Source organism: Aythya marila (genome assembly GCF_965140915.1).
Source record: "Aythya marila genome assembly, chromosome: 3".
Taxonomy (NCBI): domain Eukaryota; kingdom Metazoa; phylum Chordata; class Aves; order Anseriformes; family Anatidae; genus Aythya; species Aythya marila.
The window spans coordinates 44,864,417-44,881,537 of NC_139044.1; the positions used below are offsets into that span (position 1 = coordinate 44,864,417).

At 47.1% G+C, this 17,121-nt stretch overlaps 1 protein-coding gene across 4 annotated transcripts in view; it reads left to right on the plus strand.

The window, feature by feature from the left end:
• Positions 1-513: 513 nt before the first annotated feature.
• FRMD1 (FERM domain containing 1) overlaps positions 514-17,121 on the plus strand; it is a 38,725-nt gene continuing 22,117 nt past the window's right edge. The window contains exons 1-3 of one of the 4 annotated variants that reach the window (XM_082758189.1): positions 514-583; positions 7,041-7,201; positions 12,325-12,415. In XM_082758189.1, the coding sequence (XP_082614315.1) occupies positions 7,106-7,201; positions 12,325-12,415 (187 nt within the window). In that variant the 5' untranslated portion in view covers positions 514-583; positions 7,041-7,105. Of the gene's footprint in view, positions 584-651; positions 738-861; positions 1,001-7,040; positions 7,202-12,324; positions 12,416-12,839; positions 13,047-17,121 lie in introns of those variants that run through there. The other 3 variants (XM_082758188.1, XM_082758190.1, XM_082758191.1) reach the window with 3 other exon arrangements.

Here is a 17,121-nt window from a genome sequence, read left to right on the forward strand (position 1 = left end):
GCAGTGCTCCAGAGCCGGCACAAGGACGGTGCTGCAGCCATGAGCAAAGGGAGAGAAGGAGGGACACCGGGACATCTGTGTGTGCAGAGGGGAGCTGTTACCAGCCCCTGGAACCACGCACTGGGCTGCTCAGCACAGCCAAGTGGCTGGCAGGACGGCTGGAGCAGCCTCGGCTTAGCCGCAGCACGGGGCATGGGGACATACACCTGGCCACTGGGCCACCTCGGAGCCACGCTCCCTGAGCCACGAAGCGAGGCGCCCCCAGCCCTCCCCTCAGCGGGCGTTAACGGGCGCAACCGCCCCGGCCCCAACCCTAACCCCAACGCCCCCCTCAGGCTCAGCACCGCCCGCGGCGAGGCGCGCGGATTGACGGCGCCCCCCACCAACCAGAGAGCGCACCGCGGCCTCGCCCCGCCCACCTCCCGCCCCTCTCCGCCAATCCCGCGACGCAGCCGCCAGGTGGGCGTGCGGGCCGCCTCTCCACGTGGGCGCCACGGCGCGGGCGGGGCGCTCTGGCCACGCCCCCTACCCCGGTAGCCCCGCCCCCTGCTCGGCCCGGCCCGGCCGGCGCTGCCGTCCCGCGGTGAGTGGGGCTGGGGGGGGGGGGGCCGGTACCGGGAGGAGCGGCTGCTGCGGAACGGCACGGGGAGGGTCTTTGAGCCGCTTCTTGCACCTGCTTGGTCTTTGCCTTCTCTTTTTGCACAATTCAGCGTCGCCACAGAAGGGGACCGCTCCCTGTAAGTGCGTTCTCGCTCTCTTCGCTCTTTGGGTCCCGCCGTCGGTTTTCCCCAGCCGTTGGCCGCCGGTAACGGCTGCGCGGCGGGACCCCGCTGCCCCTGCTGGCTCCGTCCAGCTGCACGCTCACGGGGGAGCGCTGAGCTGGGACCGGCTGTGCTGTTAGTGGGCAGGAAGCTGGGAGCAGGCTGGGGGGACCTGCCTGAAGTTGGTCTGGGCGTTTAGACCGTGATTCCAGTGCCGTGAGACCAGCAGAGAGCCTGAAGTAAGCCCTCTCTCTCTCTCTCCCTTTTTTTTTTTTTTTTTTTTTTTTTTTACCTAGTTGTTACTTCGTACAAAGACTATTCCTCTTCACAAGAGCCATTTACATAATATATTGCTAAAAACATGTCTGTTCTTATTCGCCCTGCAACTCCAGGTATTGCCTGTTTAGTTGTAACGATGCCTTCTTTTAAATACTTCGTGCTCTGTTTAATTCTAGAACTGCTGTAAGATCTTGGTGAGAACTATTTTTATTTTTATTTTTTGACAGCTCTGCAAAATATCTTGGCGGTGAGTGGTCTGTTCGAGTCAGTGCTAACCAGCTCAAATGTAAAAATGCAAGTGTGGTAGAAGGCTTTCTGCACAGGCAGTCTTGCAGAAGTGTCTGTCAGGTGTTTGAACTTAATAGATTAAACAAGAGTTTAAATAATAGGATAAACAAGTGTTTAATAAACTTGTTTGGGGGGGAAAAACAAAGCAAAACAAAAAAACTACACACCTTTATACTTTATAGCCTTGATAGACTTGAAAAATGAGTATGTGCCTGGTTAGAGAATTAGCTGATAGGCTTTTGGGTCCTGAGACCTCACCTGTTTCTAAGTAGCATGATAGAAGAAAGTGCTTTTCTCCTGAGTCTCTACAAAAGAGATCAGGTCTCACTGCTTGGTGCTCTCCCTGCACTGCTGAAACATCCTGACAGTTGCAGGAGCAGGGAAGGCAGCCTGCTCTCCTTGTTATAAAGCCCTTGGCACAGCTCTCTGCCCATGCTTTGCCTCTCCTGTTTCACATCAGTACAAAGTATGAGCAGTCTGTAATAAAGAGAAATTTCAGTACTTGGCAGAAGTGCACAGGGAGAGCAACCCAAAGTATCTCCTGTTGTTCTCCTTCACTCTGAGGCACCAGACCATGCCTGACACTTTCTTCACTGCGCTCCTGGCTCTGCCAGTGTATGCCCATGAATGAGCTTTCTGTAAGGATCTGTCTCGAAAGAGTTGTGCCCCTGTGTTTGCATGGAGGCAGGCTTGCTGTGATTGAATGGCTGCTCAAACAATTCTTTTCCCTTAATCTTGGAAAGATCTCATGTGATGCTGCCTTGGTCATGCAACTTTGCACTTCTGCACTGGCTTTCTTGGCAGTGCCTTCATGTTCTGGCATGGACACTGAGGCTGGTTTGCGTGCTGTCCTGTATTTCACTCGTTCTTTCCTATGCTTCTGCATTTGCATAAGCCAGTTGATTCTCCTAGTTGCTACTTACTCATAAGCTTTCATTAGTGTGCTTGATGCATGAAGCCTGAGGAAGTCCTGCAAGTGACTCTTAATTGGTAAAAGGAGTCCAGTTATAGACTGTGCAGAAATAAACAAATTCATTGTAATAAGAAACTTCACGTTGGTAGTCAGACGTGATGGATAAATGCTATTTTTACATTGCCAATCAATGAGGAGGCAGGATCTGTTGATCCATTGCTCTTTCTGATGTTCTCAGGAGAATGTCCTCCCAGGAAAAAGGCATGCTGAAAAGGACATGTGTGCTCTCGCTGCATATGTTAACGTTTCAATATTGTTTCAAATGTATATTGCTAGTCTTTGCGTGTATTTGCTAAAATAATGCATTTTAAAAGGCTGCATACCTTTGTGTACAAAAACTGGAAGGTGCACACTTGGACGTGATGGGAAAATGTAGTCCTTTTTGCCTGGAGGCTGTAATGCTCATTGTTTCTCTCAAAGACTCCTGAATTCAGTTGTGGTTTCAGGGGAGGATTAAACCCAAATGATTCATGCTGGGCTGTCCTTGTGGGGAGTAAACGGCTGAGTTGCTCTTTCATTCCGGGGGACAGCCAGGTGGAAGCATGGCAGCCACCCTGCAGGGTCCTGCCCGCACAGCCTTCTCACTTCCACGTGCTGTTGTAGCAGATCCTTTGGTGCTCTGTCCTCACCTGAGCCTTAATCCTCTCCTTGGGGACTGGCTTGTAAGGTCTGATGTGTGCCCCCAAATGTGTCACTTGGCTTCCAGAGAACACAGCACCAGGATGTAGGAAAGCTGGCTCTGAGCAGAAGGACTAGAGCAGCCCACAACGTAGTGTAGCAGCATGGTCCCAGGTTAGGAGTGGGGAATTTGGGGAGGACCCTTCTTCCCGAGCATTCTGGCTATGGTGTGGGAGGCGCAGTGCAAAGAAGAAGAGTTACAAACCCCAGAGTGCACTTCATACTCTAGCAATCACTTGTACTACTTGACTTGAGGCAGGGAGCTTCACAGCATGCAGGTGGAGTGTGGGCAGTCATGCCTAACTAAGAGCTGTGTCTAATCCTGCAATGGGGACTCAGGACAAAGCATTTTCCTCTCTATTGTTAAAGCTCAGTGTTGTTGGAGAGTGCTGTTTGTACAGGAAGAAAAGAAAAAGGATGTTGGTTGGCATCTAAGGCCAATGCTTGGCAACTTCCCCATCTGTCCCAAAAGGTATGTGGTGAGGACATACCTGTGAGGGCTCCACAGCCCTGCAGGTTTTGGAGGCATCTGCCACTGCTGCTTTTGAAAATGCAAAGGTGGGAGCTGGGCCCACATCCTGTCCCTGCAAGAGGACTGTAGTTGCATCTAACAGATGTCGGTAGCAGATGCAGAAGGCCTGCTTCAGTTGCATCTCCCAGATCTGTGGCTTGCTGCCCAAAGGCAGGCTTCTTTCCAGGCAGCTGTCTGTCTGTCTTGCTGCACGGCTGGGTTGAGTAGAGCTGCCTAAGCTGGTTGTGAAACTGCAGTCTGAGCCTGGTTGTCTTCGGAGCCTGAGATGTCCCTGGGTAATATCTGGAAAATGTTAAGAAGAGTCTTAAAATTTCTGGATGGTTCTTGACAGGACTCTGTAGGGCCAGTCTGCTCCAGTTTCATCAGGAAGATGCTCAATATTCATTTTCAGTCAGCTGTAGCAAAACCAGCTTTCCCATGATGTTTTATTGTAATAAGCCTTGCAAAGTGTGTTTCCAGTTTATGTTCCAGCATGTTTTCGGGAGAAACAGAGAATTACGTGTGCTTTTTTTCTTGATGAGAGGATTTTGTTCTGCTTTGAGTTGACAGCCCACTGCTCTTTCATCCATTTGCTTTATCCCCTACGAGTGTGGCAATGGCAGCCCAGGAGGCTGAAATCCAGGATTAGGACCCAGTTCACAGTTGGCTTTGGGCTGATGCAAAATGGAGCTGCACTTGTAAGACAGGTTCATGCAGAACACTAAATCAGTGCAAGTGCACGGGCTAGTCCTTTCATACAGGCTCAATCTGAGGACCTGAAATCACGAAGAAGAGGCTAGTGCTGCTTTTTGTAACTCTTTCTTTCCCCCAAAACAGAAAGGTGGGTTTGAAATTTACCTACCCGTGAAAGTCCAGAGGGGGGAAATTAACGAGTAAGCAGGAAGGGTCCTGCATGGCTTCCTCCCCCAGAGGACTCCATTTCTTGCTGCTGCTGGCTCCAGCAGTTCCTGCTTCTACCAAACTAATGCTAGGGTTCTGCTCTGGTGCTGGGAGGCAGCTTGTGGGGCTGCGGAGAGCGGAGGAGAAGATGAGGGTTCTTCCTAATTAGTTTTTACGGCCACGTTTGAGCTGTTTAATCAGAAGAGTCTTGAAAGTAATGACAGGCTTATTGTCCGAAGCCCTGGTACATGTGTGTTTAGGTAAAATCAAATCAAAATAAACAGTGCTAAATAAACTGGGCTGTCACTCCAAGCACTAATAAGACACCTGACTGATACAAGGAGAATACAAATAAATAGAGTCTTTCACTGTTCCATTGATAGGCTGCAGGGCCTTTGACCAAGCAATTACATTTCAAAATGCACTTCTCCAGGAGCAAAAACCTGAAGTGAGGTTTTATTTAAAAATCATACAAACAAACAAACAAACCATAGAATGTCGCAGAGGCCAATGATTGACTTCAGCTTTTATTAATTCATCTGCGGTGCATTTGCCGGAGCTTTTAGGGTTTAATTGAGGTTAAGAGGTTGGAATCTGCGGTAAACAAAAGAATGGCATATGGGCAGTCTGAAATTGTGGATGTTTAAGTAAGAGCATTCCTTCTGGCCACTTGTTTTCGTTGGGCAGTTATTCTTGGCTCACAACTTTTTTTTTTTTTAAAAGTGTAAACATGCAATGCTAGCGAGTTAATGATTCATTATGTTTTATCACATTCTGACATACCTCTGAAGAAGAGAAAGCTGATCTAGGCTTGTGTTTGACCTCCCCCTTCAGATTAAGGACATCACTTCTTTAATGTCTTACCTGCTGTTGTGGGGTTGAAGAGCTCATTTGTTTTAAAACATTAAAAGAAAAACACCTTTTCCCCATCCTTTCTTACATTCCTTCTCCCATGAGCTACAGTTGTTATTGTAATAAATCAAGGGGACAAAGCATGTGCAAGGCTATAGGAAAAGACGTTCCTGAAGCCTTTTTTAATTAGAGGCTGTGAGGAAAAGGGATTCAGTTTCTTGAGTTATCCACAGCAAAATATCTGTGTGTGTTCTTACAGTTACTTTTAACTTTTCTGTCTTTGGTTACAGGCTGCATGAATGTCTTTGTTGGGTGCGTTCTCTCCTTGCGAGTGAGAACGTGTGCCACAGTGCAGTGGCTTGACAATTACAAGAAACCTCCTTTTGCTGGAAAGCCTGAGCTCATACTCTGACATCTTTATGCTATCCATAAAGTTTATGGAGCGGATGACATCAGCTGACAATAATAACAGTGACCTGTCGCGCTCAAGTCATTCTGCAGACGTCTGTTATTTATATACAGCTGTTAATAGTGTGTAGCCTGAAACGCAGGAGAGCTCATCGATACAATCATATCAGTAAGAGAAGATGAATGAGAGATTTTTCTCGTAGTATTTAATTGACTGGAAGCTTTTACCTGTCCCCATCCACAAAGTCAAATGTGTCTTTCCTGCATGCTTATAATTTAGAGCAATCTCCTTTTTAAAAAAACTTAATTCCTGTTTAATTTTGATTTTGAAAATAAGTAAAAATATGATCCTTTAATAACTCCTTGTCCTTATTTTGTTAATACAGTAAATGTAATTTTTGCATGCTTATATAGGACTTCTTTCTGTTGGAGAAGAACTTGTATTAAAAAAAACATTGTTAGGAAGCATTGTATACGCCAGCTCAAGGAAGCATGTGCATGGAGCAGCTTTTACACTTGCAGAAGGTCTCTTACAGATCTTGTATTTGATATAAAAGCGAAACAGAAAACCTGTAATGTTTAAGCTGGCTGTGCTGTGACCACCGGCAGGAAGGTGGCAAGAGGTAGCTGGGGGGAACTCCCCCTAACCTCACATAACAGGGAGGAGATGCTGGCTGCTGTGCTCCCGGGTACGAGCTGAATTGCCCTCTCATATTTCTGTGATGATCTTAGCTTCAGCTCTAAGGAGCTTGTGCAGCTCCCAGGCTGCTGCCTTTTTGTCTGAAACTGACGAGCACCAAGCTGTGCCGCTTGGGCTTGGCTGTGGGGAGGAGGCAAAAGGTGTGAAGCAGCAGTTCAGCCCTGGGAGCTGATGAGCTCAGGTACGAGGGCAGCAGTGTCCCAGGGAGCAGGGCTGGGCAGAGGGGAGGATGGTTTGGATGAAGTCCTCTGTGCTGACAGGTTGCCGAAACCTCCTCTTTCGGTGACAGCAAGGAGGCGTTCTTGCAGCTGACGAAGGTGATGCTCCCTCTTTCTCACAGGCTTTTTTGGGCAGCAGCTTGTGGTGTCATCACGCTTATCGCTTCTGTACGTTTCCATCTCGTTTCGGGTTTGTTATTCTGAGGAGACCTGATTGCTTTATGGTCCCCTGTGTGACTCTGAGGGTATGTGAAGGTTGGCTCTGCCCATTTTACTCTGCAGTGCCATTATAAGGTGGCCTTGTAAAGTGGGTGAGCCGGGAGGTGGGGACATGCCGCAGGTGCCACCAGGGCTTGGCTTCCCAACACAGCACAACCGCCTGCGGCCAGCAATGGGGCCGAGCCGCGCCGACAGGGTCTGTGGCCTCAGGGCCCTTGGGCACCATGGAGCTGACGTTTCACCTTCCCGGCAGGTGCGTGGGATGAAGGGAGCCTGACGGCTGTCGGAGGAGGAGAGGAGCTGCCAAAGCTGCCCAGCATGAGCAGGGCACTGCTGGCTGGCAGGATGCAGCCCGAGGGCCGCAGCGTCTGCGTCTTCCTGCCCGACCGGGAGCAGCTCAGCCTGACCGTGGGGGTGAGTGGCTCTTGAGGGGGGCCGGGGCTGGTTGTGTTAGCTTGTCTTGTTCCTCCAAAGCTTGCTGGTGCCGGTCTGCTGACCCAAGGGCTGTTAGCCAGCTCGGGGTAATTGGTGCTCCATTTTTTTAATCAAGTGGTTGTGAAACACTTGGGAGAGTTACTTAAAACTTCTGGGGTGGGGGGTCTCCTCTGCTCTTCCTGCTATTACTCTTTTTAGCTCTCACCGAGTGTTTTTGCCGTAAATAATAATCCAGGGTTTTTAAATTTGAACCTGAAACGCCCTGATGACTTGGCCAGCACACCTAATGCACGCCATTTGCTCTGGCCTTTCAGCTGTTTCTGGCGTTGCTAGCCTGTCGGTGTCTTTCAAAGACTCTATGGCAGTGTCAACAGCCACCGAGGTTCTTTTTTTTCCCCCTCTCCTTAAGTACTTGTACACACACAAACCACAGGTAAGCCGCTTTCCCTTCTTTGATCCTCGCTTCAAACGCATGAGTGCGTGTGCGGGAGGAGCGCTGGCAGAGCCGGGCCGGCTGGCTGCCCGGCACGGCCCCGTGCCCACCGTGGGGCTCGTGGCCTCCCCCTGTCAGAAACCCATTGGCAGACACGCTCTGTGCTCAGGTGACAGAGCCCAGTGTGTACAGGTGCTCACGTGTGGGCTGCTGAGGTTTGCCCTGTGTTTTGTGTTTGTTTTCCCCTGGGACGGGGAGGGGAGAAGACGACAGGTGAGGCGAGCCGCTCTTTAAAGCACTTGACTGAAAACATGGCTTTTGAACGCATTCGTGCTAATCTTCAAAATCCACGTAGGAATTTTCCTACTGCTGTGCCTAAAAGTGGCATCGCTAATGGGAACAGCCACGAGGGCTGGACAGAACAAGGCTTTAACAACAAAACCTGTAGCTCTTTGCTTCTAGGTCATCAGTTCAAATCCAGCCCACCTACTGCCTCAAAGATGACAGCAATCTGTTGGCTTTTGTGCAAGCCACAAAACGATGATCTAATTGTTATTGCAGGCAGGTGTTCAGGCTGGGGGTAATGGTCTGTTGAGACTGACCCTAAATCTCGCCTTTTTATAGCCTTTATCAGCAAGGCTGAAGATGGGAGATAGCAGAGCCTGCCCCACCTCTGTTGTGGTGCAGACCTGCGTGCAGAAGAGCAGCATGTGAGCAGGGCTGATGCCATTGCCGTTTGGTTTGGCTTGGCATGAGATGAGCAGTAGCTACACTGGAGATGCCCTGAACCCTTTCTGATCTCATTCCTCCAGTTCTGGCCCCAATACGTGTCCCTGGCAGGCACTTTAAGTGCCACGTCGCACATCTGGCCCATAATGGGACATGATAGCTGTGGGGTTGCCCAGGCTCCAGGATCTTGGGGCCATTGTCCAGCTGCAGCTGGGGCATGGCCAGTAGAGAGGTCTTGTCCCCAGTCTCTTCCTCCTGCAAGAGCTTGCTGTTCATGCTCACCTGGGCAGGCAGCTATAACTATACCCTATATTTAAAATGTGACTGTGAAGTGCCCCAGGCTGCAGCAACTTAATAAGCTTAAGAAATGGTCTTTTGCATTGGGCTCTGTGGGAATGGAGAGAAGGTGCCATGTCCCTGTTCCCTCCTGCAGTCCCTGCAGAGAGCTAAGGGTCCTTGAGTATTGCTCCCCTTACTCTGGAGGGATCTGTGGCACCACATCCATCAATAGACCTTTTAAAGATGTTTTCCTTCATTGCTGCTGCTTCTTACTTCAGCGACTATGAAGGTGTGAAAATACATATGTGGAGGTGCCTGGGTGTGAAAGAGAATATCTGTCTGGGTCAAAACATGAGTCCTCAAAACACAGTTGTGTCCTAGTTGCATAGAGAGTGAAACACAACCTCTTACAACTGGGCAAGTCACCAAATCCAGCTTTTCATTTGGCTTCGGGTTTTACCGCAACGCCCCTTCACAACAACAACAAAAATTAAGATTTCACAGCTGGTAAGGTCTTTTTAAAGGAACATCAAGGCAATTTTCTAGTAATACTAGTAGAACCAAAATTTAATTAGCACAACCACAGATGACAGTCTGTGCATTTATTAGAATAATAATGCCACTACTTAGGATTTCCAAAGCCTTTTAACCTCCTCAGTATGGAATGCAAATATTAAATAAGCTTGCAGCTCAGTGAGGTAGGTAGGAATTGTTATCTTACCAGCAGAATAAATTATAGATCCTTTCCCTGATAAGAAAAGGGTTTATGCACATAATTCCTTTCTCCCCCTCTCATATAAATTCCATCCTTCCAGATAAGAGTTTTCCTATGTGTGTTTTATGTGGTTGCATGTAGATAGAAGCCCGTTCTTTAAAATGGATTCATTTTATGCCCTACACAGGTACTGACATTGAAGGGAGAAGAGTAGGAGCCATTTTAAAATTGTTCCCCCATCATCAGATATCTTAATTTTATACTACCATGCTGGTAGTGTAGGATAATTTGAGGGGATGGTGAGGAGGAACACTGTTTTCAAAATACTGTGTATCAGTAATAATAAGAATTGGAGCAATGTCCAGTTTGTTCAATTTTCTTTCTCTCTGTGTTCTGCCTTCTCTGATAGTTTTGAACCTGATACTGATTAATATTAACTAGTTTTTGTGACTGTTTCAATAACACTTCTCAAACTCATCTTCAGTGCTTAATTAAAATTTGAATTAAGGACAGAGGCCTAGAATAGTAGGGGTCAGACTGCATCATGAGAGGAGCGGGGCACCACCAGTGCTGAGGCAGCTCAGAAGTGCCCACAGCAGACATTGCCTCTTGCCTAGCTGGCACAGGGGAGATGGGACTGTGAGCAGAAACTTGGGAGGAGAGGAAGTCTGGCATGGTCAGTGTGCTGGGGGTGGCAGGCATAGGTCTGAAGTCTTCCAGTTGTTTTGTGGGCAGCAGAGCTGGTGTTTTACAGTATATAGGTGACGGAAATAGAGATGGGTAACCAACATATATGAATACTTGCATACAGAATGACTCTGGAGAAGTGTACACAACCTCAACCCACTTTTACTTTGGACTAAATTTCATGTGTAAAGAAGCCCTGAGTCTGACATGGAGCAAAGCTGAGTATCAAGCCTGTCAGGGGAAGGAATGATTCACAGCGTGTTTGGGATGGAGCTTGGCACACAAACCACATGCAAAGGGAGGAATGGCCAACAAATTGCAAATGTGAAAAATGCAAAGGGAGATGTTGGTTATTTTGAGTAGAGGGGAATGCGGGAGGAGGGAACCGAGATTGCAAGTGTAATCAGTATTGCATAGCTCTGAAGACTGGGAGTTAAACCGGATGCAGAAGGAAAGTGCCAAAAGGAGAATGGATGAGGTGGTAGCTCACATACCTGCTGTGCAAGAAACCTGATTAAAATGCTGCTCTTGAGACGCGTGTCACAAAATGTTCCAGTGTTCGTCTCACGGAATGAGTATGTTACAGCAGGTTTTTCTTCCCTGCCTTCCCTTAGGTGTGAAGGCATGTCACTTACAGAACACAGCTGTTCATACAGATTTACATAATCCTGTGCTGGTGGTGGCTGCTGTGTGCACGTAATCGTTCTGGCTACAGGTAGCTCACCTCTTGGCCCTTCCCAGACAGGAGAGCATGCAAAGAGCTTGTTTTTTTAAGAAAGGAGGCAGATCTTTGTGCCAGGTACATCTGTGTGTTGTTGGCAGCTGAGCAAATGCTGCTTCTAGGTGTGAGACTGTACCCTTACGGTTTTGGGTCTTACAGAGTTGTGCGTTATCACCTCCCCTTCCAGAGCACATGCTGGGCGCACACGTGTGTCTGTGCTGGTGTAGTGCAGGTTTCAAAGCTCTGGGTAAAGCAATAGTGAGTGGCTGGTGATACATTGTCAAGAAGTAGGAAAAAAACAATACTTAAATGACCTCCAGTTTCCTACTGTCCATATTTAGTGACATGGTACATCCTGGGGCAGGGAGAAGAGTGCAGCTGGTTTGTGGGGAGCACGGCCTGCCAGGCTTAAAAGCGCTTGAAGAAATAATGTGGCAGTGAATTTGGCAGTGCTGTTGATTACATTGCAGGTGGGTTCAGAAATGGAGTTCTGCCCTGTTTTCTTTGCTGCTGTGAAGGTACCTTCCTACCTGAGGAAGGCAGCTCCTGCTGCTCAGCATTGTCCAGCAGTGCCACAGCAAAATTCAGAGGTCGTGGCTCACCTCTCTGCAGCTGGCTGCAGCCTGGGCTGCACTCGGGTTATCTGCCTCTGCGCTGTTTTGCTCTCTGCAGCTGCTCTGCATCAAAACTTCTTCCCCCACGCTTCTGAGGCTTGGGGATTTTGTTAGTCTGGGCTGTGCTCCTAAAGTGGTATGATGGGGCAAGGGGAAACTAGGCTGTAGGTGGGAGGACACACAATGGGGGAGTTGTCCAGTGCCTGTGCACAGCCAGGTCTGTGCATGCAGGTAGCCTGCATCACCTCCCTGCTGCGGGAGCTTGTGCTCCAAGCAGCCCTGATAGGAAGGAGCAGTCAGTAACTGTGCCATATTGCCACGCATCCTTACTGGTGACAGCTTCTGCAAATGAAGATGTTAATTGCTGTGTGACCAGAAGGCAGCAGGGGACACTCTGTGTGTGGGGTACAGAGCAACCTCATCTGTACCCCCCACAAGGTATTTCTGGTCAGTGTAGAAATGCAGTCCTGGTTTTGTTTGGGTGTTTATGTTTTTAAAGTTCTCCTGAATGAAAGTTATTTTTTTGTTTCTCTTAACCTCTGAAAAAATATTTCTACAAGAGAGCAGTGTTTTCATTTCTCTGATTAGAAACATGCTTTCTGTGAGAGCACCTGCAAGTCACCTGGTAGACACTGCCTAAAACTAGTGCTCCAGATGTGGTCCAAGGTCTCCTTATGCAAACCTGCTAATAAATAGGAAACTTTAATTCATGTCTTACTAAGCTGAGCTGCTTTGCAATGTAAAGGAATGAGAATAACACATTGGTAATTATTTTGTGACAGAAATAATACTGAAAACAAACCTTGTTCTTTGGGGGTTCTTTTGCTATAGTACCCAAAAACTTGTTGGCCAATGTAAGGAAGGAGAATTGGTCCATCCAGGTGTGTGAGCTGTCTGTAACGCTGGATTGGTTATTTCTTTCAGGTCAAAGCCACTGGACAGGAGCTCTTTCAGCAAGTTTGTGATTTAGTGAAGATTAAAGAGCCTCACTTCTTTGGCCTCAGCATTGTTAAAAGTAAGCAAACTCAATGCACAGAGCAAATGACTTGGCAAACTTCCACAGGGCCCGCTTGTGTGTATTTACAGTGTGTGCATATACACACACTGGCCGTGCCTGCGGGGAATTCGATTGTAATAAGGTCACAAAGTATGTAGATTACGCGCAGGCTTCTCGGCACTCTTTTGATCTTTGGTATGCGGGCAGACAAATTGGGAGAAGGGGGCCCTTTTGTTCTCCTCCTTTGTTCTTCTGTGCTACCTCTTTGTGGGGTTTTCTTTCTCTCCTGTAGCGAAGTTGCTAGCCAACATGTTTGTCACTGTTTGAATTCAAAACTGTCAGGAGGTGAATTTTAAAGGGACTTTGGGGCTGAAAGTGTTACTTATCTTCTGAAGTCACACGCAAAGAATGGGAGGAGGAAACTTAAATGGTTTGAGGGTACTGAATGCATTTAGGGGAGGGACTGTTCTTGAAATACCATGTGGGAAATATGAAACGTTTTAGTCTGTGAGTTGAAGTCCAGTCTGCTTGGTCCTATATCTTGTATTGACCAGGGGACAGTGTAAGGTGATGCCACAAAGGAGCAAACCGATAGGAGGTATTACATTTCCAGACCGGTGTGTTTATCAGCTCCTCCCCACCCACAAACGTACTAGAAAATAGTAATGCGTCTGTTGTTCTCCTTATTCTGACTTCCCACATTTCCAAAATGTGAACAGTCTTCATGGAATGGACTTCTCTTCCCCAAAAATTTCTTGTCAAGTGTTTTAGTGTTTACTACTGCATCTCTGGATGTTATTAGTGAAATGGGAATAACTCTTTGAATCCTTCTAAATGAGGTTTCTTTTGCCTGCTTATGAGTACATGGGAGAAAATTTGTTTCTCGAGTTTACTTGTCTCCTTTTCCTTTATGTTCTTTCTCTAACAACTTTTTTTTTTTTTTTTTTTTTAATTGAGCATAGCACTGAAGCTAAGATAGGAGTAAGCAGTTTATCTCCATAAGGTTTGGAGAGTCTCCAAGAGACTCCATCTACATAACTAAACCAGTAGGTGACAAATTTATCTGTGAATTTAAACCAGTGCAATATTTATTCCTCTTCCAGTAAGGAAGACCTGAATGCTCTTAGCCTCTTTTTTTTTTTTTCCACAAATCAACTGTGTTCCTGTGAGTCCCCCTGCCTTCCAGGCAGCCCTGTGTGGCACTCAAGAGAATATTGCCTATAGCTTTAAACATAGGCAATCTCTCTTGCTTCTCAAAAACACCCTTCTTTTTTAGAGGAGCTAATTCTTTACAATGCTTTTAGCAAAATGAGAAGGGAAAGGGTTACAGGAGCCCTGTAGCCTGAACTGACCTCTCCTTTTTTGTTTTCCTGTCTATTCCTCACTCCTGTTTGATGTAGTTTAGTTTGTAAAGCTGCTTGATTGAAGGCTCTGCGAGCTCACCCTGGCATCTCCTCCACCCCAACAGGTGTCAAGATTGTGGATGAGGAATGGGATATTTTGTTTGTTTGTTCCTTTGTTTAAAAAACTGTTTGGCTTTTTGGGGCCAGACAACAGGAGGAAGAGAAGTATCGGCAGCGAGTTTCTCAGTCTGAATGGCCACAGCCACCTGGAAAGCTGCAGCCCACTGTTGAGAGACAGAGCAACAGTGGTCTGTTTGCTTCTGCTCACCTCTGTTACCTGCCTTCAGTCCACAGAAGTCTAGTAACCCGCTGACTGGCGTCTTGTGGGAGAGTTTTTTTTTTTTTTTAAATCACTTATTTAAGTAGCTCCAGGCTTACTACTTACAGTTGTAGCAAAGGAACTCTTTTGTTTTCCTTTCCCCAACTTGATTTCCACCCCCTCCCTACTTTGTTCTGACCAACAGACTGGTGACAATCTCTGCTGCTGCCAGTGCAGCTCTAAAATACCATTTTAAAGAAACTACTGCCCTGTTTTAATAAGGGCACGTTTCACACCTTCCTAGAGTCTATTTATTTTTGTCAGCCTGGTATTGCTACATGCAAAACGAGGTATTCTAATCCACCTGCATCTGTTACCTTGCTGCTAATTTGTCAACAAACCCCTGACTGTCAGCAGTGGCAAGAGAATGAAAATTAAGGGATTTCTCCAGAACTGTAACCAATCACACGTTGTGGATTATCTGGATTAGGAGCCCATTTGACCTGTAGATGTTGTACGGATACACTAACGCTCAGTTGGGCTTGTAGTATGTGTGTGAGGGGAAAGGTTGGCCTCCTTAATCATAAACAGAAGTTTAATCCCCAAGTGTGGCAAAAATGAAAATAGCAGCACTAAGCACTGTGAAAACTGCAAAGCGTAAGTACTGTGAGATCTGAACTCTAGGTTTTGGAGCATGTCTTCCAGCATTCCTTGCTTAAAGGATAAGAAAGGGGGGGGATCTCCTTCACTTCAATACAAATGGTACAAATGCTGAGGGCAAGCTTCAGGATTTAAGGCAACAGTAATAGTGAGGGACAGGGTTTTTCATTACATTTGCTCTTGTGCTTTTTTTTTATTCTCAAGATGAAAAGCGAATCAGTGAACTGTAAAGGGGAGAAAAACACTTGTATTTATAAGAAGAGTTTTATTCCCCTGAAAATTATGTTTATGAGCATGTGTTGCTGGGAAGCCACACCAGCATGAAGGTTGGGGTCATGCTGCTCTTCTAGTTTTGTCACAGATCATCAAGCAGGCCATACCTTGTGTTCTGCTGCTTTTTTATTTATTTATTTATTTGTTTTGCTCAGTGAAAGACCCTGCAGTCCATTCAGGGTTCATGCCGGTTCCATAGGCTTCAGCAGCTGGGTCTTGTATTGCAGCTCATCCTGCAGGGTCAATCTTATCTCGTTGCCCTGCAGGAATTTTCCCTCCCGTTATCAGAAGGTGTTTGCAGCACCACAATTCAATCTTCCGAAACAAAACTCTTTGTCAGCAGACAAAGAACAGCCAGGGTCGTCTTTGTTGTCATAACCTGAATCCCTGCAATCCTAAATCTTGGGCTTCTCTTGGGAGCAGACCTTGCTTGACCTGACCCAAGCACAGATAGAAGTTTGTGACTGGGAAGGAGCAAGTACTCAGCTCCTGCACCCTGCCGCTGTGTCCATCACTGTGCTCGTACCAGTTTGTCAGGCTGGTTCCTCACAAAACCAAATCCCTTTGCTTCAGCTCCCTTGCCTCAAGGATCATCCTTCAGTTATTACAGCTCTGGCTTTGCCAGACCCGGGGAGGCATGCCTCCCAGTCCCTGATACTTGTGTGCTTAGCAAGGAGCTTGGTGGTTAACTCTGTCAGGACTTCTCTGACTCCAGTTAACTCCTCTGCATCTGTGTACCCTCCAGTAATGAAGTTCATTGACAAGATCTGCTGTTGTGTTATATTATGTGGGTATCTGGTATATCAAGATGCCTCTTAAGCAGGCAGGTGACAACAGAAGTTCTCCAAAGTACTCTCAGATGATTTTTGCACCCCAGTCCGTCCCCACTGTCCCTGCTTCTGCTGCTCTTCCCTCAGATATCTGCTGGGATAGTTGTGTTTCCTTAGTGAATTGTTCCATCTTCTAACAGGAGGAGATACAGCTGACAACAAGGACTTCAGTACCTCAGACAAGAGTTGCTTGTAAATATGTGCCAAAACATGCCACCTAGGGGGAAATGTAGGTGTTCAGGTCTTCAGAAATTTATATAATGCTCCCTGGAAGTGCTTCCATAGTCTTTTCCTGGGAAGACATTCTCCTGCCTACACCTGGTGGCAATTATTTCTCCTTCACCATCAACACCTCATGCAGCACGGTGCTCTCCTGTCTGAGGATTGCAAGTGGTTTGTTTGCTCCTGGGTAAGGAGTGCTGGGAATGGTTCTGCAGCTCTTCTTGTGCACAAGACTCACCTGTGATGCTGCCAAAAGTCCAGAGGGTGCTGCCTGGACATGCTTTGTTGCTAGCTGTAAGATGCCAACATAAAATTCCTGCAGAGCTTGCCCTTTTTCAGGAATGACTGGGCCACTGTCTCAGTCTTCAGATCTCAGCAGATCTTAACAGCCACACTGTCTTGGGCTTCCTGATATTGCCTCCTTTTATTTTTCTGTCCATCTCAGGTAAGCGACTGCAGCTACCTCCCCTGCTTTGTTCCCAGCCTCTGTTGTGACCCTTCCCTTCTTCTCTTGGTGTCCATGTACTTGCCAGATAAAGACAAAAATGCAAGGTCATCCCAAAGCAAATTCTTCTACTAATCAACCAGGCATTGAAGAGTGGACAAGGTTTCTTCCTGTTGGCTTAAAAGATGGCAGGAGCATTGAGAAGTTCTGCAAAGGTGGTCAGAGCAGATGCCACATGAGCATTGACGTTCCCAGGCCACCAGAACTTGTAAAGGTTGCAGAGCTTTCCTCTCAAAAGGAGCATGTGGACCTCTTTTATTCAATTAAAAAAATAAAAATAAAAATCCACATTCTGGTGTTGAGGGAAGTTAACAGGTTACATGAGATCTGCGGCATGTGCTGAGAGGTCTTTTTGCTTTGTGTGTGTGTTTTTTTGTTTGTTTGATTGTTTACTTCAGCTCTTTTCTAACCATCTCTCCCACTACCAACTCTCCGCATCATCCCTCTGCCTTTCAAGGGAGCAGTGGAGTTGCCATAAGGCTTCTTGCAGCATCTGTGGAAAATAAAGTGCTATAGCCAAGGACTGTTCCCCTCCCACCTTCCTTTAAGGCAGGAAATGCCTTTTGTGTGGA